Source organism: Neovison vison, chromosome 7 (assembly GCF_020171115.1).
Source record: "Neovison vison isolate M4711 chromosome 7, ASM_NN_V1, whole genome shotgun sequence".
In the NCBI taxonomy this organism is placed as follows: Eukaryota; Metazoa; Chordata; class Mammalia; order Carnivora; family Mustelidae; genus Neogale; species Neogale vison.
In genome coordinates, this window is record NC_058097.1 from 18,780,156 (window position 1) to 18,805,092 (window position 24,937).

Here is a 24,937-nt window from a genome sequence, read left to right on the forward strand (position 1 = left end):
ATTGACTAACCCCCCCCCAAAGCCCATCAGAGGGCATGTCTGTGTGTTCCCCCTAATGTGAAGGATGAACCTGCAAGGCTTGATTTTTGTTTCCCAGACAAGGACCTCCAATAGTTGATGCTGACCCACACCCACGGTATTCCCCCTTTTAAGTCTTTTAAGCTGTACCGAGCAGTGTCTGTTACAGAAAAGCTGGAAGATGCAGGTAATAAAAAAAATAAAATCGGGCACCTGGGTGGCTCAGTTGGTTAAGCGACTGCCTTCGGCTCAGGTCATGGTCCCAGAGTCCTGGGATCGAGTCCCACGTCAGGCTCCCAGCTCCATGGGGAGTCTGCTTCTCCCTCTGCCCTCCTCCCCTCTCATGCTCTTTCACTTTGTCTCTCTCTCTCCCTCTCAAAATAAATAAATAAAAATCTTAAAAAAAAAAAAAAAAAATCATGTGATGACCCAAGACCAGTGAAAACATACATCTCCTCAAAACCTTGTACGTTCACACGAGGGTCATTCAGAATAACCGGAAAGTAGAAATAACTCACGTGCCCAAAGACGGACGAGAAGGTAGATAAAAACAAGGCGTATCTGTACGATTGAATATGGCCTAGTCATGGAAGGGAGAGAAGTGATCCAGCAGGAGTGATCCTTAGAACCGTCCTCTTGAGTAGAAGAAATCAGTCACAAAAGGCCACATAATATATGATTCTACTTATTTGAAGTGTCCAGAACAGGAAGACACAGAGACAGGAAGCAGGTGAGTAGTGGTTGCCTAGGATTAGGGGAGGGAATGGAAAACTGCCTGCTGATGCGTTTCTTCTTGGAGTGCTGACAGTGTTCTAAAATGCGATCGTGGTGACTGAATTGTGCGTTTTAATTGGGCATAGTATGTGGTATATGAGTTACGTCTCAGTAAAGCTGTCGAAAAGTCCTACAGGATAGAACCCATCGGGATAACCACTTGTATTACTTGGTGTGACAACCTTCCAGACCAGGTAGACTAGCTTTCCCATTGGCATTACGTGGTGATGTGTGAAGCAGGGAAAATGCAGCCATCAGAATCATGCCTTTTCACTTAAACTATCTTAGGTATATTCCATGCTAAACGTACAACTGCATCATTATTTTTAATGACCACATAGTGTTCCATTGTTCCGATACCATTTTATTTCACAAATCCCCAGTTCGTGAGCATATTCTTTGCTTCCAATTTTATTTTATTTTATTTTTTGCTATTTTAAGCTCTACCACAAACGTCCTTATACTTGGACCTTTCTGCACTAGCGTGATATTTAAAATGAATTTCCAAATGTGGAAATCACATGGACAAACAGCATGAACCAGCAAGGGCATGTAGGCCATTGACCACACGTGTATGTTTCTGTTGTTGTCCCTGATGTACATATAATGTTGTTTGATGTCTGACCTTAGCATCGTATCGTAAAGCATGCCCCCCACTTCTGAATAGTCTTTGGTTCAGAAAGAACATTTTGTAGTCTTCGTTACCCCTACAGCACCTTATGCAGAGCTGAGCATTCTAACTAAACACTCCCTGGTTGGAATTTGTGAAAAATCTGCCCTTGCTGAACACTGGCCACAGCTAAAAGTGGCCCCGCTGGCTGACATTTCTGGATAGTTCTGTAGTTGTGGGTACTCGCAGCCCACCGTGAGCCCCCGCAGAAGCCCACGCCAGGAGGGAGCCGGGCTTCCTGCCACGCATGCTCAGTACCTTCCTGATGAAAACGTTGTTCTTCCTGCATCTTTAGAAAGAGGAGATGGCCTTTGAGGGCCGCCACCCCGGGCACTTAAACAGTCTAACATGTTTTCCGTGTTCTCTGGGTTCTTTCTCTGTGGAGATGATAGAGGGGCTCTGGCATGGCCCAGGCTGTTGGGGGCCCACTGTCACACTGCAGTAACAGAAGCAGCACTAAATGCAGGGGACCGTAACTGTGAGCCAGGTGCGGGGTTCGGGGCTTCTCCTGCGTGGCTCCCCTGGGGCCCTAGGAGAACTCCGTGAGGCATGGGTGAAGTGGCTTATCCTACGTTGTGCCTGGTTAGGTCCCAGTCGGGCTGTGACACTTAATCGCTGTGCTCCGTTCCTCTCAACAGCTAAGAAAAGAGTTCAGTCTTGGAAGCGTTGGATGTGTAACCTCCTTTGCTTTTCAGAGAGCTTAGGAGAAAATCCTCTGGGTTTTAGCCACACAGAGCCTTGAAAGACTGTGTAAGCAAGAGCATGAGGTCCGGCTGAGTGTGTTGTCTAGGTTGGAAAACAGTGTGCTCGGAATGTCACACATGAACGAGGGCACACTGGAGGGGATATCGCCAGTTTTGGTATATTCTGGACTCCCGGGGAGTGTTGTCCATGCCAAGGTGTTTTGAACGTATTTTTTTAAAAAGACGACAATAGAATTCTAAACGGTAATGAGGGTGCGTGTCCTTGATGGGTTAGCCATTGGGTTTTTAGAAAAATTCACTAAGGAATGACTGTGTGGTTGGTTAAAACATGAATTTTGCCGTGGTGACCTATCAGGTGATGTACACTGTACACCCGTCCCATCTCTGCCTCCCTCCATGGGGCCAGCACCCCTGGGCCTTCAGGACTAAACTGCGGAACCATCAGAGAGGCTGGATGTTGTACTTCTTATTTTGGAAAATCCTTCCCTTGCTTTCAGAGCAAAGCATGAAAAAATTCTTTTCAAGTGACTTTATTTTTTCTTTAGGATTTGGTCAACACTGGACTCAGCACTTTCTTTTTCTTTATCGCTTCGACCGTACTGGCTGCTTTAAACCACCAAACCGGGGCAGAAATCGCTGCTGTGGTAAGTGCACTCGGCTGGTGAAAACCCAGGCCGATTCGTACATGCTATGACTGGCTCTCCTCTGTCCCCTAGGATGTGTCCTGCTTGTTCTTCTTGGGCTTTTTCTTTGCTAATGATGATGTTACTGAGACAGTGGAGGTCCTGGTTCCTTTAGTGCTGTGGTTCTCAAAGTATGGTCCCCAGAACAGCAGCCTCTGCATCACCAAGGAACTTTCTGGAAAGGCCATTCCCGGGGCACCTGGGTGGCTCAGTGGGTTAAAGCCTCTGCTTTCGGCTCAGGTCATGATCCCAGGGTCCTGGGATCCAGCCCTGCATCGGGTCTGTGCTTGGTGGGGAGCCTGCTTCTCTTCCTCTCTCTCTGACTGCCTCTCTGCCTACTTGTGATCTCTCTGTGTCAAATAAATAAATAAAATCTTAAAAAAAAAAAAAGAAGAAGAAAGGCCATTCCCAGGCTCCCCCAGAGCTACTGAATCAGAAATGCACCCCCCCAACTTTAAGGATTTATTTATCTCTTTGAGAGAGAGAGCATGGTGGGAAGGGGCAGAGGGAGAGGGAGCGAGAGTCCCAAGCGGACTCTGCGCTGAGCACAGATGGAGCCTGACGCGGGGCTCGATCTCACGACCCTGAGATCATGACCTGAGCTAAGAACCAAGAATCATACCCTCAGCCGACTGTGCTATCCTGAAGCCCCTGAACCAGAAATACGTTTTAACAAGCCTTCCAGGCGCTTCAGGTGCACACTCAAGTTTGAGAATCACTCATTTCGTCTGTTCGCAACAGAGCTCTGGGTATCTGTTAGTGTTGTTGCTTTTAAGAGCCTGATCTGTCGGTGTGGGGCTCTTAATGAAGGAGAGGGCAGTCCTGATGCCATTTAGCAGTCAGATGACTTTTTTTTTTTTTTCTCTTCAAGGTAGAATGCCTCTGCAGGCAGGGTAGGAAGCAGATCATGTTAAGATTCTCTGTGCTTTGCATTTCTGTGTTGTTCTGTATTTATAATGAACAGGCAGCACTTTCGTGATGTGAAGGGGAGTTTAAAAGGTTTGTAAAAAACCACGGAACAAGCTAGTCACCTAGGTGTCACTTGATAGGTTGATCCGTCATTAGCAAATCATTAAAATTCTGCTGCTGCTCACCTAGGAGCTGCCCACCTGGGGCTGTCCAGGGGAAGGCATCTGGGCAGCAGGCAGAGGCTTGGGGGCCACAGTTTGGGACGTCAGGCGTTGTGGCTTGACACTCCTTTGCTCTCTGTTTGGTATTTTGGCTACATTGTACTTTCTTACCCGAGACCAGTGGCCACGAAAAAGAGGCACTTTCATGAAGTGTGTGTGTGTGTGTGTGTGTTTCATAGATCCAAAATACTTCAAGAGAAAACCTCAGGCTGTCTGTCTTCTGGTCAGGCAGGACTTTCTGGGCATCATGATTAACCACACTCTTGGCTGTCGTCTGATAGCCAGATAACAGTGGGTCTGGGCATTGTGGGGACGGCTCAGGTCAACAAGAGCCGCTCGGGGCCGGTCCTGCCCGGACACCCCGTCGACGGCTAATGGTCCGAGGACTAACCGTGCCCGTGTTTTGTAGATATTTGGCTTCTTGGCAACTGCGGTGTATGCGGTGAACACGTTCCTGGCGGTGCAGAAATGGAGAGTCAGTGTCCACCAGCAGAGCGCCAGTGACTACATCCGGGCCCGCACGGAGTCCAGAGATGTGGACGGTCGCCCTGAGATTCAGCGCCTGGACACATGAGCCCCAGGGGCCCTCCTCCCTCTCATCCTCGTGCCCACCCTTCCAACCAAGTTTTCTTTTCCTCGTCACGTCAGATCTTCCTGTGATTAAGCTGAATTTTGTCCTCTTGGTAAAAGCTCATTCCGGGAAAGGGTTTTCGGAGAGTGGCCCTGTTGGCGGGTCTGTGAGGCGGGACCCCAACGGCAGCTGCTGAGACGGGGGCAGGGGCGGCTGGGAGAGGCCCGCAGCTTCTCCAGCATTCGGTAGCTGTCGAGCCGCCAGCCTCACTCACTGGCTGCCGTGTCTCCTCTAGGTCCTCACTGTCCCCGAGTACAGGCTTCATTCACATCTGACGCGGAGCCACCCTGTCCTAGGTTTTTGTGACAAGTCAAGACTTTGGATTAATGGGAGCTGCTAAGAGGGGTAAAAAAAAATCAAGGACTGAAGGTGCAGGGTTGAAGAGCCAGCAGTAGTCGCTGGCCAGGCCCCCGCGGGCGGCAGCGTGTAGTCCTCCCCCCGGACCCCTCCCCTGCTCCTCGTCTTCCATCCCTGGGCCGTGGAGACGCCGAGGGTTTGGCCCCGGGTGTGCTGCTGGAGCTGTTTGCAGGGTCTGGACTCTATGGGGATGGGAAGAGCTGCTGTCCTCCGGGCACAGCCCGGCAGGCCTGCTGCCATGCGGGAAGGTCGCCCTTCGTTTCCCGCCCTGCTGAGAACTCGCTCCGCTGCTCCTCCCATGCGTCACCTCCCCGAATCCCACGATCTCCTCCAGAAATATGGGACCATCCTGTTTTCCAGTTTCCTACCCACCCTTGTTACTTGGAGGCCGAATTGCAGACTCCCTGCAGTTTTACCTTCTCAGGTAAAAGTCACACAAAAAAGTACAGTCCATTCCACCAGCCAGAATGCTTGCCCATTTGCTGGCTTCATGGACCACGGGTGGGGACACATCTCTGTTTTAGGGACGTGTGCTAATTTTTGAATGCCTGAGGACAGTTGTAAAGTGATTCTGAGTAGGTTTGTCTAGGATTTGAAAATACTTGAATTTCCACCACGACACATGGTTTCACTGATGTTTCGGGAGGCACAGATTGTCGCTTTCGTGCCTCAGGGTCCTAACTATGAACACTGATCTTGGAAGTTGTGGGGAAGAATTCTGGTGACGTCAGATTTTGAACGGATTCTTGAGAAAGTGAAGGTTATGTAGTGAATGTGTTCATTGAGCCCCTCTGATGCTGTAGTGTAGTGGTTTTTGTCCTTCGTATTCTTCCTGTTGGAGACTAACTGTATTGCTCACGGAAAAATTGTTTTCCCTTGTCGGTTTCCCCTCTCTGAACTGTTCATGTTTACAGACCTTCTTCTCGCTCTTCTTACTCTGCGTTCGGCCATCCCCCGAGAGGAGACCTGTCCCGCTGGGGGGGACAAGTGTGCAGCCCCGGGAGAGCCCCTGGGACGACCTCGCGGAGTGGTGGACGATGGCAGTGGTGGCCGGGCACCGTGTAAGGGGGGAGCGGACGTGAGTGTGTTGGGCAGTGGGGGGGACACAGCATAGGTGAGAAAGCGTCCACCCCTGCCCATGCCTCTGATTTCCCAGTGCAGGTCCCACTGCTCAGCCTGCAGTTCTTGAAGGGTGGGGGCAAGGGGTTAGCCCCGTGGACAGGCCATCCAGTACGATTGGAATTCTGCTGAGCTTCCTTTCTGGGGCAGTGGCCTGGGTCACGTGTGTAAGCTCCTTGTCTGTGTCCCGTGCAGACCCCCGCTCCCACGCAGGTGGGATGGAGCCCCCGGCCCCTGTCTGTGTTGGGAGGCAGCACCAGTCAGGAGTCGCAGACCTTGAACTTAGTAGATGTAGTGACTTTGGAGGAGATTAGGACATCTGGATTTTATCTGCTCCTTTTGTGTATTTATTCTCCATTTGTTGAGTGTCGTCAAAAATGGGCTTATCTCCCTCTGAGAGTTCCAGTTAGACACAGGGTGGCGAAGACTCAGCCCTGCATTCAGCGGGGCCCACTTGGAAAGACCACCCTGCGCTTTATCGGCAATCTGCCGGAATCATGTTACTTGGCCTCACTAAAAAGCCGCCTTTGAAGTGAGATCAGGGGGAAAAAAAAAAAAATACCACTCAGGCAGGTTTGCTGCCCAAGTTTTCCGAAGTCACTACAATAAAACCGGTTTATCGTCTGGTGAAAAAGGGCCTGTTGATCTCCTGAGGATGTGTTGAAAGCTGCAAGAAATGGTTCTGAAGTCCATCAAAACTGTAAAGGCTTACAGGTGATAACAAGTGACGGCATCTTGTGCCACAGAGGGGCTTAGAGTCAGTTTGCATCGTAGTGTTAGAATCTTCAGAATTATTTATGTCCCTGTAACTATTTAATATCTTTTGTGCCATGAGGTTCCCCCATGCTTTTTGTAAATACATTGCTTTATATTTAATTAGCTCCCAGCAAACCCAGCAGCGGCCAGGCCCGCTCTCTAGCTCACAAACCTGGGTGGCGTGGTGACACAGATGGTCGCGCCGGGCACTGTGGCAGTGAGCGCTGGTGGAGGGAATTTGGCTGTCGAGGGCAGGTGTGACGCTGCCTGCATTTTCCTTGTGTTGCGTCTGTGTACAAACAAGATAGTCTAGATGTAGGGGGGCTTAACAGGCCTTCCCCCCCCCCTTTTCTCCAAATTGAAGGAAGCCTATTTGTGCATTTAATAGTTCCAATATGGACCACATTGATTTGGTTTGGGGGATTTTTAAGGCTAAGGCAATCTTCATGTTGCTCAGCTTTCTGGTAGGATGATGCTGGCTTTCAGAGTGGGAGCCAGACTTGATGGGAACTGCAGTTGCTGTATAAGTTGGAATTTGTTCCTGGACACTGTGTGGTTGAAACCCGCAAGCATCTCGGGGAACTTCTGGGGGTTTTGGATGGATGCAGACACTGACGTCTTCAGGGAAGGTTGGTCTTGGCACTGATTCAGTTGATGTGGTATTTTTTCCCTCCGTTTCTCCTGTGTCTTTTTTCACTGCTGAAGATATGGAGAGAGAGGTCTTTCCCTTACAAACAGAAGGATTACAGTCATGGAGGCTTAAAGACCCTCATTGGCCTCATAGAAAGCCAGGGAAGGACAAAGGCAGTACGGATTACACTCTCATAGAAGTTTGATACAAAGTATTTTATTTTCGATTTTTACTCTATGCAACACTTGTCCAAGAGGGATGACCTTTGCCTACCAAAAGGCAGGGATGGCATAGCCTGTCCAGCCCCCTTGCTTTCTCGGCAAGCAGAGATGAAGTGCCCTTATGGGCAGAGTCTGGCCCAGCCACACGGAAGCCAGTGGGGACCCAGTATGGCTCTGAAGGTTCAGCTCCGGGAGGCAGAGCCCACCCCCAGCCCTCGGGGCACCGTGACAGTCCCCTGGCAAGGATGCTCTTGCCCATGGGTAGAGGTGGTAAATCTGATGTGTTGGATGCTTCTGGTGAGAGCTTTTGACTCCACTAAAAACATGTCTACTCTCTTAAAATTTGCAGTTTCATCGGTCTTTCTTTGATGCTTTCTTAGTGATTCAGTCTTCAGTTAAGCCATAGGCAGTCTCCTGGGGAGAGGAAGCACCAACTTCTTTGTCTGTGCACGTATGTGAATTCTCGCTTGCAGCCAGTAAGCCTGGAATAATGCCTCCGTGTGTCATATCCTGTGTTTGGTCCTTCTGTAGACACTCGTGTGCTCTTTGGGAAGAAATTCCTCACCCCTGCATGTGTTTAAGAGGTGGAGCGGGTTCTAATCTCTGGCTTTGCAAGATCTTCCCTAAAGATGAATAGCGGTGTGGAGGCAGTGTGTGGCCAGTTCAGTGATTCTGGGAGTCAGTGATGGTTTAAGTGGTCCCCATCGTGCCTCGGTGTTCAAAACCAAGCAACCATGAAGTCATTTACCGCCACCTGATGTTTTTTCCCTATCTTGTTTATAGGAAAATAATGACATTAAACAGGTAGCAAAAGGCAAAACAAAACAGAAAACACTTTCTAGACTTAAGGCTTGTGCCGCTTGATTCTCTCCAGCAAAATAAAAAGTTGCTTCTTGCCCCAGGGATTGCCATGAGCTTGTGAGGTCCCAGACGCTTTTTTAGTTCCTAGTGAACTTTACAGAACCCAGGGGGTTCTGTCTTTGAGTGTTTCTTACCTTATCAGCAAGCACCCACTCTGAGGACCAGCTAGGCGATGGCCTGGAGAGGTGGGAGCAGGGGGTGGGGCCTGTTCGGGCAGTGAGAGGAGGGAGGGGCTCAGCACACCCAGCTGTGTACTGGGGGATCCTTCATCACACCACACGTGGTGACCCACCTGGGCCATTTGGAAAAAATGTACTTGGTGACCTACCTTCCTATCCTCTTGCGTTGGAAAAAATGAGGTCTTGTGTTTGGAATCAGCCTGAGAGTGAGAGCTGGATGTGGGGACTGGCCCGCCTTGGAGCCCTGACTGGGCTCTGGGTGTCTCTTGAGTCTGGGCGGGGTGCCTCAGATTTCGGGGTGCCTCAGATTTCGGTGTGCCGGCCTAGAGGGAACGCCGCCCTGACGCTGCCCGCCTTGAGCTTTGTAAATCTTCCTGGCTCTTCATAAAATCTTGTGTTTCCTCTCTCCTTAGCAGATATTACTGAGATCATAAGAACTGTCTGGTTGAAAAGGTAGTTTGAAATATTTGAACCCTGTCCCTTGCTTTTCTTTAGAAGCCATTTCTGACAGAAAACACCCTCAATACCTGTCGATCGGGAATTTCCTTCTGAAAATGAATGTTCCGGTTGACTTTTCCTTACACCTGTAAGTGGCATTTATACACTCCTGGGCTTGAAACAGAGCAATGGGTCCTCATGTGTTTTGGTCTAGATTACATTTTTATTCCATTTGGATGTCATTTCCCAACCTTGGGGATTTTTTTCCCTCCTTTCCAGTTTTTCTTATTCAATCAACAGTACAGAAAAAAGTTACCTATAAGCCCACTGAGCTTGAATCAGTGGCAACTTGCATAAAGTAAAACTTAGATTATGGATCCTTTAATAGTGCATCATTTTTATAGGGTTAGTTTTTTTGTCTACATTTTTATGCCAGGACATTAATTTGGTGACTTGCTTATTAGACTCCTGGGAGTGGCCGGTTTTCTTTGGGATGCATTGTACACAAAGGTCAGAGAGCAGAGAGCCTTCATTAAGGGGTTAAAAGCCTGGCTTGTAGGGAGCTCTCAGAACTTTTTTGGTTCCAATGAACTTGTCTCAGAGGACCTGAGTGAGCTCTGGTGATGGGATTAGGGCTCGGCCTGAAGTTTCTTTTCCGAATTGTGCCTCCGAGGAGTGGAGGTGTGACAGGTAGATTCAGGGGCTGGTTTGTATGGGACTTGATAATAGTCTGAACGGGTCAAATCTGAGTTGTCTCTGGAGGAGGATGCCAAACACTGGTGGGAAGCATCTTGTTTAACCAGGAAGTGAGGACACGGGGGAGCGGGGGAGGTACCCAGGCCGGGTCTAATGGATGGCTGCCCCCCTCTGTGGGCCATTTTGCTTTCCTGCCTTTTCCAGAATAGGTTTGCAAGTTTTGAAACTCTGTTCCACTCTCTAGAGAATGGAGGAAGGCAAATCATCAGGGCTTGAAGAGAGAACTGGCTGACCCAAGGCTGGGGGAGGGCCGGCTCCCTGGGAGAGGACGAGGGCAGGAGGCCTGCATGGACCCCCAGGCCGGTCCAGACCCACATGGGGGCTGCCTACTTCCAGCGCTTCCACTCTGTAACCCAAAATGAGTTTTCCATTCCTGCCTCATGATGAAACTGACATATGTGGATAAAACCAGTGCTTTTAATAACTTGATTTTGATGTTCCCTCGAAGCGAATGTAGGGATCGAAACTATTTGTATATTTTGAAGTTTGTAGGGGTTCAGGAACCCGTGGCAAAAACACTTAACTATTTATTACAGGTATGACTGTATGTGTCTCCCCCCTCCCCACAAAGTAGGTAATTCTGTCTTTGTATATTTTAAGACAAATAATAATCTCTTCACCTTTGGTGCCTTCCGTGTGTCAGTCACATAAACACTTGTCAATCATGGAATTGAAAAAAAGATGTACATTTAGTTAAACCAGATGACACTATTTTTGTAGCATGATTTTAGATTGTGTCCTTTTAATATTGCTTTTAGCAATGATGGTTTTGAGGTTTGGCCATTATCCCTTTAAACTTCGTTACGTATTTTAAAAAAGAAAAAAAAAAAACAACAACCCACCTTGGCTATTCCCGTCTCCTCTCTGCTGCTTTCTCTCCCCAGCAACTTGTTTCTGCTTATTTCAACAGTCTGAGAGTAAGAGTATATTTCTGTGAAATGATTATTAATCAGTATAACTGCATCTGGCATTTTTAAACCACTTGGTCAGTTAGAGAGCCACTGCTCACCTCAAGCAGAAAGGAGAAAGTGGTTTCATAAAAAAGGATAGACACACGTGGTGCTGACTCCCCCGTCTTTGGGTCCAAAACAGCGAAGAGCCCCATTGTTGGGGGCTGGTGAGGCTGAGGGCCTTCTCCAGCCTGATGTCTTCCAGGACCGGCTCGGGCCAGTGCTCCTGCCCTGCAGGCTGGCTTCCCTCTGCCCGCGGGAGACGGGCTGCCCGCGCGGCCTCCACTGGCTGGCCTTCTCGGACCTCACATTGGTTTACGGATGCGCGGGGTGGGCTCCGTGGCCCTTTCTGATTTTCTGCCTGGACAAAATAGATGTCCTGCTGCGAGGAGCTTCATGAAATCAAGATTTGCCTCTACCTGCTCCTTTGGCTTTCCCACTCCTGTAGGATGTGGGTTCTGTCTGGTCAAGAAAATTCTTGAGTAAACTAGCTGAGCCGCTGCAACATGAAGGAATGGATTTATGGAAACGTAAGATTATAGCTTCTCTTTTGTCCCTTTGAAGGGTCAGAATATGTAATTATTTTAACAAAGGACGTCAAGTCAGATGGCTAATAACTCTAATATGATTATTCATTGGTACTTGGCCCGGTGGCACTTTGGAGGGCAATGTTAATTTAACATTTTACATTTTGCTTCTAAAAAGTCTATTTCCTTTGCTAGTTGGACACAGCTGTGGGCATTCTGAGGTGATGCCCATGTGGCACACAATGGTTTATGCTGTTGGTGGGTCACCTGGCTTCTCAGACTCTAGCTTGTGGGTTTGACTCTATCCATTTGGAGTGGTTTTGGCGCCCCAAAGCCTTTGCTCCTGGCGGTTTGTCCCTGACAGCAGACAGAGCCTCACATTGCCCTCAATTTTGCCCCTTTATTTCTTTTGAAGGACCTATTTTTCATGGTACTTGTCCTGATTGTTTTCATAGTGTTCAAATCTGTATTTTTGTATGTAGAGGAAAATAATTTTCTCAACACTAATCGCTAATAAATATTGTATTAAATTGTCATGAAGGAGTACTTGTTTAATAAATGGACACATAAAAGTGGCATTGTCTCTGTCCTTGCTCTCACTTCCCCTCTGTACTTTCGAAGGCTGTGGACCCAGTTTCTGAAACAGGCCTCGGAGGTGGAGGCAGAACACAGTCCGCGTCCACGAGAGGGGCCATGGTGTGGGTGTCGACAGGCAGCAAGGCTGGCTTACCTGCACAGGCAAGGTGGGGCAGAAATTCCCGCCATACACTCCTCTCGGCATCTGCACGCCAGCTTTCAGACAGGTTTTCGAACGTGTGCAAAAGCTGGAGCACAAGGCCTAGGCCAGATGCTGACCCAGCGTCATCCCCAGGCTCCAATTCTGAGGTCCCCTGTGCAACCAGATTCCAAACCACGAGAGCCCCAGGTTGTGGCTGCCTCAGAGGCGCGGTAGGTCATTAACCTGACACTAAGTGAGAGGGCCCTGGGCCCCTTCAAAGGGGCTCCAGGGACCAAGGCAAGCTCCAGAACCTTCTTTCAGTTTCCTGTACTGTGAACCAGGACTGTGTGAGGAGTGAGGGAGAGCACATGCGTCAGAGGCGTCGGCGATGTGAGCTGTGGAGCAAGAGCTGAGCCCCGGAGCTGTCAGACTCACCCTCGACAGGAGCCATCTGTGCTGAACAGGACACTGGACTGCACTGCCCTGGGTGGTGTGAGTTGTTTTCAAACACATACACTCCAAGCACGGAGTCAGTCTGGTTTAATCCATTATGGCTTTTTTCACATGCAAGAGAAGAACAAAGGTTACAAATGCCCAAGACATGGGTCCACATCTGGCTCATTCATGAGGCCTCTTGGGTCAGAGGAAATGCCATTTAAAAAGCTACTTTTGTGTAAAAAAAGAAAAAAAAATTACAAAAGTTATAAAATCCCATTGAACATACACAGGACGTATCCTCAGGTGAACGCAGAAGGCACATCTCACCTCTCGAAAGGCAGTCAGGAGACCTGCTCTGGTGTCGAGAGACTATCATCCCGAGGGCCCGAGAGCCCCTCGCTGGCTGGCGGGCCCCCGGGAAAGAAGGTTTGGCTGGGCCTGCCCAGCCCCCCCAGAAACCGTCAGTTATTTCATGGTTAGGTATCCGGATCTTTTGGACCTAGTAAGCTGATCTACAGCTGTCAGGTCCCCCGGAGAAGACGTGGCCCCCCAGGGTGAGGGATGCCTGTTCTGGGCACTGTGACCTGCTTGCTCCTAGAGGACAGCAAAGGTCAGTTTTCTTCCTGCTTCAAAAACGAAGAGGGAACTGGTGCTCCTGGAACAGAAGATCTTGCAAGGATCATTCTCAACAAAGTGCTGGCGTGAGTGGGACACCAAATGCAGACAAAAATCCCGGGGGCCTAGCAGGTTGGCCCTCTGGTGGCTTTGGTCCTACTTTTACCCCCCTCCCCGCTGCAGGTGACGGAGGTAACAAGGCCCCATCAGCTCTGTCCCCTTGTGCTTATTTTTGGCAGAGAGTGTACAAGGCTAAAGGTCTGTGGGGCAGAAATGAGGAGGCGTGGCAGACTATTCACGATGCCCCCGTGTGTGCAGTGGTTATTAGATGCTGCTCAGCCGAGGGGTGCTGTTGGGTAGGCCAGGCTTGGGCGTGTCACCTCGGGCCGTGAGGAGGCCGGCTCTGTCAGGAGCTCCCACTGCTGCTGGAGAAGTCACCGCCTCTCTCTCAGCGCACGTGGTGTCTTCTTGACGGAGCCCAGCCAGAAGGCACGACTGTAGGGGCCTGCGGGGCTCGGGTCGTTGGGGCAGGGCTTCAGTCAGAGTCAGAGTCGGAGTTCTCTTCTGAAAGCAAAGCAAAGGGGATGCTTGGCAGGAGTTTGTAGGCCAGCGGGGCCTGGAAGCTGTTTCTGGGGGGACTGGCTGGGTTTCTGGCTGTTGGCTAGAGCCCCAGGCTCAGACCCCTCCCGCATGGACTGTGCTGTTGGTGGTGGCAGCTTGGCAGGAGGGCTGGCCTGGGACCCAATGCTGCAGTGGCAGCAGCTGTCACCTCCAGGATGTGACCACATGGAGCGGGGAGCCCACATGCTCCTGCTCCAGGCCCTCTCCAGTCTCCCCTGGGCCGTGAGTGGGCTGGGGCTTCAGCGTGAAAACTCACCAAACTCAACCCTACCATGCAAGTCAGCAGGGCAGGGTGGGGTCAGTTCTTTTCTGGCACAAGAAAGTAAAATATACTAGAAAATCAGGAAGCTGCTTTTTAGCCATCTTATAGTTTGAGTCCCCCTTGCCCCCAGTCCGAATTTTATATGGTAATCAGACACATTTTATGATGTTAAGGGCCTATCTAAATTTTGAGTCAAGGGTTCCTGAAGTCCAATATTGAGTACTCTCTAGAATCTTCTGGAACCCCCACTCCAGGAAGGAAAAGCACCCAAGTCGTTAACCCTCCAGCCTCAGCCCCAGTGCTAGTTGCTCATTTCAGGGAGGGACACCCCTTCACCGGCCAACTCTGTCTCTCGGAGCCCCAGTCTGTCCTCACACTGTTGCCGGGTCACGGATGAGCTCTGAGAGCCTCTGTAAACCCGGACTCCCTTGGCCCTGTCCCGAGGGTTAGACTGGTCTGATTTGGAGGACTTGCTGTATTCTAACACATAAACTAGGAATCATTTTACATCAAAAAAATCATAGTCCATCTCCAAGTCTCAAAGCCCACAATACTCAAACACATGTCTCCATGGTCATTTCCTACTTGCTTACTGGGCTAGTGATCTAGAAACACCCAGGGCAGGGAATGAGTAGGTCACAAAGGCCTAAGGAAAATGTCTAGGGTCAGTGACCCTAGGTGTGGCTGAAGTACCGGATGGGAAGATATGAGCCTCATCCATTCTTAGCAGGAGGATGGTTTCTGCTCATCAACCTGAGCTTGCCCAGGTGCTGCGGGTAATGATGAGAACCTGGTTCTCTGGCCCCTGAGCCACGGGCTGGTGAAACTGGGCAGGTGCCTGGGTTTCAGGGTAGGTGGCCGCTCCGGCTGCCTTGGGGGCTCACGAGGGAAGGTCTTGTCAGCAGGAGGTGCCGGGCCTGCCCTCAGCATGCCTTTCCTGGAAAGTCCGAGGCTCCGGGGAGCCAGCCCAGCCCGCTTTATGATCCATGTCCCATAAAGGGACAGGAGAACCAGGCTGGGAACCCATTTCCTGCCCATATTGGGAGAGGGAATGCTCCTCCAACCTCAAACTTGTCTAGTATCCCTAAAGGAGAACAGGGTCCCCAGCAACAGTCCTGGGTTGAGAAGCCAGGGTCCCAGGTGAAAACCCACAGGGTGGCCACCTACCTTCTGCCTTATCGGCTGTGTTCTCTTCTGCTGAGTCCCCTTGTTTGAGGAATTTGGCGACATCATTAAAGATCAGGTAGAAGTCGATTGCGAACACAATGGTGGCAAAGAAGCCAAACACCTGTGAGACGGGACAGGATGGATGGGACCAATCCTCAGAAGCTGGGAGTCCCGGGTCCGAGAGCCCGGGAGAAGTGGAGAAGCTGCCGCCCTGCTCGATATGCTCGGATACGTAGCTCAGACAGCAAACACACCCCTCCCGGTACCAACAAGAAGCAAAATGAGCTGTTACCTTGGCTCGGCAAACAGCCTTCAAAACTTGGGGCAGATTAAGTCTCCAGTAAGAGGAGTTTGGAATCTCTGAGATCCCCTGTGGGCAAAGACTCTGCCCCAGACGCTGAGTGTCCAAGGGGCATCTGGGGCTCCATCAGGGGTGGGGTGAACTTGAGGGGGCATTGCTGGGCAACCCCTTCCAGGGTTAGGGTGGCTACTCACCCCAGCTGCTTTGGAAGCCCCGTCCGAGTACTTGGCGACAGCTGTGATGGAGATGGCGAAGTAGATGAGAGCAGCTGTGACACAGCGCAGGAAGTCCTGGGGAGAGGTGGGCGTGGTCACTGCCCTGGGCTCCCAGGAGTGGAGCACAGCTTTGGGATCTGGAGCAGGGCTGGGAGCCCAGACAGGGGCATGGGCTCAGAAGGGCACCAGGTGGCAGGAACGGGGCTGGAACCCACTGTTCCCAGGGGACAGTGGGCCCTGCAGGCTGCATTAACACACCTGGTGCCCTGCAGGTCTGGCACCCCTGGGGCTCCCGCCCTGTCCTGGCCCCACCTTGCACTCCCTAGTTCTCCCCCGCCACTCCCATTCCTGCCCTTGCCCAGGTGCCCCTGGAGGCTTCCAGCAGCTGGGCTGCCCCGTTCCGGGTCCAGCTGGCCATCCCCTGCCCAGTGGACAACAGGACATGGGCCAGCCTGCAGTTTGCCCTGTGGCTGGGCCCACAAGCACATCTCCCTGTTCGATGAGAAGGATGTGGGAAACCTGGTCACTTGCTTCCTGCTGGCTCTCCAGTGGGGGGAGACCTGGCCTTGGGCCTCGCTGTGCCACATACTTGTGGCAGATACATTTACCTATCATGGTTTCTGCTCACCTGTTCCCAAAATGGGGACACAGGGTGCAGCCCATCAGGAAACACATTGGATATGAAGCCAAGGAACCAGGGTTCACTCGCAGCCCTTCTGTCCCTTCTCAAACAGCAAAGTTTGAGGTGGGGCTCTGGGGCCTCCTGGGTGACCAGGCAAGCTGCCAGATGGCTGGGGTCTGGCTGAACCCCGCAAGTCCTCATTTAACCTGTCCTGCTCTTGTGGAAATGGCTTGAATTCCTGCGGCGGAGGCTCATTCCAGCCGGCCCGGCTGGGAGCAACAGCGCCACCTGGTGGCCAGTGGCCAGGATGTCAGCTGGGGTTCTCGGCCTCATCCAGAGACCTCCCAGAGGTAAGACAACCTGCTCTGGGTCACGTGTCTGCTGAGTGGGGAGTCCGGGCTCCAACCAACTGTAAAGAGCCCCTTTGGCGCACTGAAGAAAGGATGAGGGTCAAAATGCAGCCAGCCCCTTCCTCCTGGGCCCAGCCCTCACCATCATGGGCCAGCACAAGCCCTGCCACTTGTCATTCAGCTGCATCGCATCCGCAAAGAGGAAGTAGAGGGCCAGCAGGAACTCCAGCAGAGGCGCTGCGAGGAAGGCGGATGCAGAGGACGCCACATAGCAGACAAAGGTGATGAATGAGAGACCCTGGAGGGGATGGGAGGAAAAATCAGAACCTTTTTTACAACCCCTGGCCCTGGGCTCTGCAGCCAGGGCCAGAGGTCCCTCCAGCAGGGGAGGCGACCTGCCCACAGTCCTGTAGCTGCCAGGATTAGAACCCGATCATGGGGCCTTGGCCCACATGCTTGCTGCCCTTGAGGCCTCTGGGCACAGGTTTGCACCCTGATTCCCGTGCCTGTGCCCTGTCAGGACCCAGTCAGGACGCCCCAGCTTCCCATGTGTATCCAGCCCCCCAGGAGGCTGCCTTCTGCGGCTGCATACCCAGCCCCCCTACCCCAGCAGGCTCTATGGCAGAATCCACCCAACTTAGATGGTGCACAACAGGGCAAATCAAACCCAAGCAGTCTCAGAGGCAGCTCATGAAGCAGGAACCACTTCAACAAATGACACCCAACTCCCGAAACAATACACAAATCTTGAATTTAATGATATGCATGATGAAGTGCTCAGAGTTGAAATGTACTGATGCAGGTAATTTATTCTGCACGAAAACCTAACTGGTGGACAGACAGAAGGATAAGATGCGTGATAAAGCAAAGCCGGCAGCAGGTTAACAACTGTACAGTCTAGGCAGTGGGTATATGGGCATTGATGATTTAACTCTTTGGGTTTTCTGTTTGCCAGTTCATACGAAGAAAAAACCTCCGGGAGGGGAGTGCGTTGACCCTGCCGCTTCAGTGCACGCTGCACTAAGGAACAAGAATCAGCATTCTCCGCTGCCCTGTCCACCTGCTGTGGGTGGGAACTGATGCCTGAAGATGCTGAGGCCCCCTGGCCAGTTCTGCAGACCATATGAGGCGCTGTTTCCCTGGCCAGGGCCTGAGGCTTGGGCATCCTCACAACCACCCATACACGGGTGCTGCCCACAGCCCACCTCACAGATCATAAGACTGAGGGACAGACAGGTGAAGTGAGTTGCTCAGTATCATGGGGCCAATAAGAAGGCATCGGAATTTGAACCCAGGGCTGGCTGACCACACACCTGTAGTTCTTAAGGAACCCTGCCCTATGAGTGCTGGCCTTTATCTGTCTTGATTTCTGTCACTATGGCTGGGCAGGGTTTGAGCATGTCTATGGCTGAGTAGCTTGGAGTGGAGCCCAGGGGGCCCTGTAGGGACACTGAGATGCCCCACAGGAAACACTGTGGCTGCTTCAGACAAATGAGCTGCAGAGATCCCAGGGAGTCCCCAGGGCACCCAAAACTGCCTTGAACAGGGCCAGGGAAGTAGCCGGGTTCAACCCGAACAGATGGCAAATTAAGGCACAGAGAGGGTCCTCCCAGGAAAACAAGGCCATGAGACCCTGACCCACCCTGCAAGTCCTCTTCTTATGTCCCTCCCCTTCCTGTCCACCACCCCCCAAAGCCGGATTCTGGGAAGCTCCCCTTCTTTCCTGTTTCCTCATTCGCTGATTCCTGGTGGCTACTTCCTCCCCTTTCCTGTCCTTCAGCCTCCCCATTTCCTTGGGCCCGGAGGCAGTGAGGGGTGACCAGAGGGAGGCAAGACTGACCAGAGTGGCTCCCTTTGTGATCAACTCTAACCAGTTCTTCCTCCCTACTTCTTCATCCTCCTAGATCTGGATTCCTGACACCCAGCTCCACCAAGGGCCTCGTCTGAGGCTGGCTGGAAGGGGGTTGGGGTTGGTGTCCCTCACTAGCCTGTGGATTTAAGGCTTCTCTGCAAAAGTGGCTCCCATCCACCTCCAGGTTGGGACTGGGGTGCCAACCAGAGGCAACGAGAGGAGTGTGGGCTGATGACCTCTGGGCTGACCCCAGGGGTAGAAGAAGTGGCAGGAAGGCCTCCCGCCATCTGCCCTGGGCAATAGTTAGAAGAGGTCTGGGGCAGAAGCCTCCTTCCTCTGATCCCCACTCTCATCCTTCCCTCACCTGACCCTCAAATCCTGTCAAATTCCCTAGACGTCCTAGCCTCAGCCTTCTTGTCTGCAAAGTGGGAATAACAGGGACAGCCAAACTGCCGGGGATCTAAGTAACAAGAGCTGCTCCTCATCTCGCCTTCCCTGCGCCGGGCCACTTCGCTCCCTTCCCTGCACAGAGGCCCAGCACCAAGACCCCGCCCCACCCGCGGATGGTGCGGGAGTTCTCGTAGTGTCCCCAAGACAAAGGCCTGACAGGCCCGGGTGGGGGTTGCGGGAAGGAGGAAGGAGCTTGGCGGGGGCGGGGCGGCTGGATCAGAGCAGGGGAGGGGAGGAGGGGGATGAAGTCACCCCGCTGGGCTCCCGCCCCCGCCCCCTGCACCCGGGGGGAGGGGTCGGCCTGCACACCCCGCACTGTGCGGCCCGGGCCTCACCCAATCCCGGGGGTCCCCTTCCCACTTCCCGCAGTTCCCCGTCTTGCCTGGCCGGAGTCCACCCCGGCCTCCGCCCTGAAGCTCGAGGCCCGGCCGGCCCTCCCTGCGCCCAGGAAAGCAGGCAGGGGCGCGGAGAGCCCACCCTGGCCCCGACTCGGGCATCGTGAAATACCGAGCCGGCTGATTTCTCCCGGGGCGCAGCCAGAATGGCGGGAGAGTTTGGGGAGCGGAGCGCCCAAGACGGATGCCAGAAGATGCGGGGCCGCAGCCCGTTCCGGGGGCCCAGAGACGGCGGAGGCGCCCGAGGTCACACAGTGCCGGGCTGAGTTTCCAGGGGCCCGCCCGTCGCCTTGGCAGGCCCGGGCCTCAGGCTTCCCGAGCAGCCCCCAACATTGGGTCAGGGAGCCCGAAGGGCCTGGGTTCGGGCTTCGCCTCGTTTCTGCCTCCCGCGTTGAGAGCTTCGGCGCCCCCCGACGCCTCGGGAAGTGCTCCCAGGTCCGCCCGTCTTCCGCGCCTCCGAGGGCTCGGTGGGGCCCGGGAGTCCCGACGGCGCCTCCGCGGTTCCATGCCCGGGCCCCGCGCCGCACTCACCGACTCGGCCAGCAGGAGGCGGCCTTTGAGCGAGCAGAGGAAGGCGCGCGCCGGCAGGAGGGCGCGGAGCCCGGGCATCGCCGCGCCGGGCGGAGAGCGGCCGGCGCGCGCCGAGGCCGGGTCCGGGTCCGGGTCGGGCTCCTGGTCTGGTGGCCACATGGCGGCGGCGGCGGCGGCGGCGGCGGCGGCAGGGACCGAGGCGCGCCCCGCTCCTTCACCCCGCACCGGGGAGGGAAGCGGAAACCCGGGCTGTGCGGAAGGAGAAAAAGGCGAGACCCAGGAGCGGGGGCGCATCCCCCACCGCCCCGCCCCCGCCCCGCCCCGCCCCTCCTGCCTCGTCCCCTCCTCCCCTCCTTAGCCGTCTCCCGCTCCGCGCGGCCCCGCTCGCTTCTTCCGCTCGCCCCCCTCCTCCTCCCTTCCTCCCCTCCGACCTAGTTTGCCCAGCTGCTCCGGGCCCCCCGGGGCGGGAGCGCCCGTGGGGCTGGCCTGAGGCCCCCTCACACCCCCCGCACTCTCCTCACAGCCCTGGCCCGGAGCTCCGAGACCTTCTTTTTGCGTCCCGTGAACGCCCCGTCGGGGCTTCCAGTCTTCTCTGCCTGCCCTGAAAGCTTGAGTACACTCGTGCGTCGTTTAGCTTCCTGCCCGTGTCCTTGCTCATGTCCAGGACCCAGGAAGCCAGGCGCCCAAAAGGCAAGACCCCTGTTTGGTCCTCCTGCGCTTTTCGTGGAGCGGTCAGCTCCCCACCCCACTCCCTCTTTCTCCCCTGGCCTCCCCTCCCATCTTTGGCCTGCCTGGCCTCCAGTACTGGCTGCCCCAGCCTGCCTTCTGCTCCCTCTTCTCATTCATACCCGGGGGACTCCCAGAGGGCACCTGGGCCCCAATGAAGGGCACCACCAGCCATCCTTACCCCCCCCCCCAAGATCTGAGACCCGAGGTTGTCCTTGTTCTCCCTCACCCTTACCGCTAGTCCATCACCAAGGCCTGTACCTCTTCACCTCCTAAAGCCTTCTTTGTCTCTGTTCACTTTTCACCATCACCAAGACCTCTAGAAGGCCCCAGAATACTCCCGTCCCCTCCCAGGACTGTTGGAAACATGTCTTTAAGAGGCCTCTTTGCTTCCTCTGTTGGCAGCCAGAAAGGTGCTTAAATCCTCAATCAGGATCACTTCCATTTCCCTTATCCCCCAAGCCTTGGGAAATGGGGAGAGGCCCATCTTGCTCAGAGTCTTGGTATAGAGACTAAAAACGTTATCTCTTGGTGTTCTCTGCTCCCTCTCTCTCCCACACATAGTCCTTACAGTTTCTTGAACAAATTGCACTCCCTCCTCACTCCAGGGCTTTGGAGCCTGCTGACCCTGCTACTCAGAATGCTCTTCTCCACCTCCTTACCTGATGAACTCTTCACTCTGGGATCATCCCACAGTGTCATTTTCTCAAAGAAGACTTCGATGGCACCTCCTGCTGGGTAAGAGGCATTCATTCATTTATTTATTAATTCAACAGCAGTGCTAGGAAGGTTGCATTTGCAGGATGCAAGGATGCATCACCTTAATTTGCGGGGAGTGGGTCAACAGTGTGTCCGGAGACCCCTGAATGAGATGATTCTTGGTAATAGGCGTCTGGCTGGTTATGTCCGGTTCCAAGGGTTGCCAGGAGACAGATGGTAAAGAACCAGACCCTGGTGTTTGGAGCTTACTCTAGATCCCCTGGGAGAAGGCCAGGTGAGGGTTAGAACAGAGACAACCCGATACTAATCAGTGTTATTTTGGCTCAAAATTGTAACTCACTAAGAAGTAGAAAACAACCCAATTTTTTTTTTTTGATTGGCCAAAGTTTTAAACAGACAATCCAACGAAGATATATGAATGTCCAGTAAGCACTTGACAATGTATTCAATTTTATTAGACATCTAGGAGTGCAAGTTAGAGCCACTGTGAGATACTATTTTATACCTAATTAAAATGGCTTCAGAAAAGGGGACTCTCCCGTTCAAGTGCTGAAGAAGATGTGGAACAACCGGAATTCTCATACACCCCTGATGGGGGTGGAAGTGATGACCCCCACTGCGGAAGATTGTTTGGCAGTTTCTTAAAATGTTAGAGACATACCATGTGCCCCGGACATTTTATTTTATTTTAAAGATTTTATTTATTTATTTGACAAAGAGCGATTGCAAGTAGGTAGAGAGGCAGGCAGAGAGAGAGAGAGGAGGAAGCAGGCTCCCTGCCCAGCAGAGAGCCTGATGCGGGACTAGATCTTAGGACACTGAAATCATGACCTGAGCCGAAGGCAGAGGCTTAACCCACTGAGCCATACAGGTGCCCTGCCCTGTACATTTTATTTGGAAGGATTTACCCAAGAGAAATGAAAGCGCGTGTGTTTCGGAAGGCTTGAATCTGAACGTTCATAGTGGCCCTATTTTTATTTTTTAATTTATTTTCTATTATTTTTAAAGATTTTATTTATTTACTTGTCAGAGACAGAGAGAGAGTGCATAGGGGTGCGTGAGCTGGAGCACAAGGCGGGGGAGGGGCAGAAGCCTGGAAAAGCGGGCTCCCTGCTGAGCAAAGATGTGGAACTCAGCCCCAGGACCCTGGGATCCTGATCTGAGTCAAAGGGAGAGGCTTAACCGACCGAGCCACCGCTGGGGGCCCAAGGCTCTATTTTTTTTTTTTTTTTAAGATTTTATTTATTTATTTGACAGACAAAGATCACAAGCAGGCAGAGAGGCAGGCAGAGAGAGGAGGAAGCAGGCTCCTGCCCAGCAGAGAGCCTGATGCAGGGCTCGATCCCACATGACCTGAGCCGAAGGCAGAGGCTTTAACCCTCTGAGCCACCCAGGCACCCCCCAAAGCTTTATTTTTTAATTACTCAAACTGCACAACGCCCAATGGCACATTACAGCAGAGAGTATGAACTCACTGCGGGGGGCTTTCCGCCCCTGGAATGCGCTCAGCAGGAAGAAGGAGTAAACCACACACAGATGCAACAGTAGGGATGCATTTTGCAGACATGATGTTGAATGAAAAAAGCCAGGCTCAAAAGGGTACATGCTGTATGATTCCATTTTTATGAATTTCTGGAACAGGCGAAACTCAGCTGTGATGACGGAAGTCGGATCAGTGGTGACCTGGGTTGGGGGCAGGAGAAGGCTCTCTGGAGCGCTGGAACTGTTTTTTTATTTTCATTGAGGGTGATTGTTGCACAGAAATATGCATTTGTCAAAGCACATCAAAATGCTCCATTTAAGGGGCGCCTGGGTGGCTCAGTCGTTAAGTGTCTGCCTTCCGCTCAGGTCATGATTCCAGGGTCCTGGGATCAAGCCCCGCATCGGGCTCCCTGCTCAGCAGAAAGCCTGCTTCTCCCTCTGCCTGCTGCTCCCCCTACTTGTGTGTGTGCGCTCTCTCTCTCTCTCTTTCTCACTATCAAACAAATAAAATATTAAAAAAAAATGCTCCATTTAAAATGGTTGCATTTTATTTCAAGTAATCTCTATCTCACTTTACTGAAAGGGAACTCGTGCAAAATAAATAAATAAATAAATAAATAAATAAATAAATAAATGTGACTCACTGGGGTGGCTCAAAGGGCCCAGGGGGAGGCAAGGAGAACCCGAGGGGTGCCCCTGCTTGAGGTGACTGGATGCCTGTGTTTGCTGTTCCTCCACCACAGGCTGTGAGCTGCATGGGAGACTGTCCTCGTCCAGCCCAGAACCTGTCACTCAGATGGCACCAGGAAGTGTCTGCTATGGGATGAAGGAAGGTGCTGCTAATTCCCTTTACATTCCTGCGTAAGGAATATTTTCTGTTCTGCACTGATTTTTTTTTATTTTATTCTATTCTTTGGGTTATAATTGAATACTATCATGCTTGATTTGTTTGTTAAATTGTTGAATCTTTGGCCTTTATTAGCTCCTACTGGTGGGCTTCTGGGTACCCCTCCCCCATCCTTTCCTCCTCCCCATTTCCTTATTTTCTGGCCCTATAAGATGCGTCAGGTTCATTTTGTATTCTCCCCATCCCAGCCCTAGATTCCTCCAGGAAGCTCTGGTTTTTACTGGAGAATGGTATTTAAAGATAAATCCCTCAGGGCGTTCCTAATTTGCATTTCTCTAGTTATGAGTGGATCAAGGCGGGGGTGGGGGGGGTTGTCGGGAGGTGGGTTTTTTTTTTGGTTGCTTTTTGTTTGTTTGCATATGTAACAACCATTTGCATTTGCTTTTCTGAGAACTGATTTTTCATATACTTTGTGTGTTTTTCTATTAATTGTTGGTTTAAAAAAATGGGCACATAAGAAAGCATATTTTCAGGAAATTAGTCCATTTTCTGAAATTTGAGTTACAAATAGTTCTTCCTGGCTTATCATTTGTCTTTTACTTTGCATTTTTGCCGTACAGATTTCTCCTTTTAGAATGTGGTGTTTTTCACCTTCAGTCTATGAATGTGGTGACTGACGATAGCAATTTTTTTCCCAGGGCTCACTGTCCTTATATTCATGGGATGTGCCTTTAATGGTCATGTTGCTTCGCTATTTTGATAAACCCCTAGATTCATTTAGTTAGTATTTGGGGGGAGATTTTTGCCTTTATTTTCATAAATAGAATTGACCTCTAGTTTTTGTTTCATTTTATTTGTTGTATGTTGGGTTATCCTTTATTTAAGTCTTTGTTTCCTAATGAAGGCATTTAAAGCTATAAATTTTTCTCTGAGGACTGCTTAGGACACATTCTTAAAATAATGCTCTAGCTTTTATCCACTTCTAATTAGCTCGTAGTTTCCATTTTAAATTTCCTCTTTAATCCAAGAATAATTTAAAAGGTATTTTAAAATGTTTAGTCTACTTGTGATTTCTCTCTGTCAAATAAATAAATAAAATCTTTAAAAAAATGTTTAGTTTGATAAATTTTTGGCTGCACTTTTATGGTGAATATCAAATTTTAGTATTTATTTTATTCAGAGAACAGCTCTGTATATTCTGCTTTTTGGAACTTTTTGTG

At 51.7% G+C, this 24,937-nt stretch overlaps 2 protein-coding genes across 2 annotated transcripts in view; one reads left to right on the plus strand and one right to left on the minus strand.

Moving 5' to 3' along the window:
- CMTM4 (CKLF like MARVEL transmembrane domain containing 4) overlaps positions 1-11,981 on the plus strand; it is a 67,828-nt gene extending 55,847 nt beyond the window's left edge. Inside the window, exons 3-4 of the mRNA XM_044256009.1 lie at positions 2,712-2,810; positions 4,389-11,981. Of these exons, the coding sequence (XP_044111944.1) occupies positions 2,712-2,810; positions 4,389-4,553 (264 nt within the window). The 3' untranslated portion in view covers positions 4,554-11,981. The remainder of the gene's footprint in view (positions 1-2,711; positions 2,811-4,388) is intronic.
- A 665-nt stretch (positions 11,982-12,646) lies between these two features.
- CMTM3 (CKLF like MARVEL transmembrane domain containing 3) lies at positions 12,647-20,135 on the minus strand. Its single transcript, XM_044256010.1, has 5 exons — positions 19,943-20,135; positions 16,857-17,012; positions 15,722-15,817; positions 15,227-15,347; positions 12,647-13,740 (listed from the first exon to the last, which is right to left on the minus strand). Exons 1-5 carry the CDS (start codon positions 20,099-20,101, stop codon positions 13,712-13,714), a joined length of 561 nt encoding a protein of 186 aa, XP_044111945.1. The 5' UTR covers positions 20,102-20,135; the 3' UTR covers positions 12,647-13,711.
- Between the last annotated feature and the right edge of the window lie 4,802 nt (positions 20,136-24,937).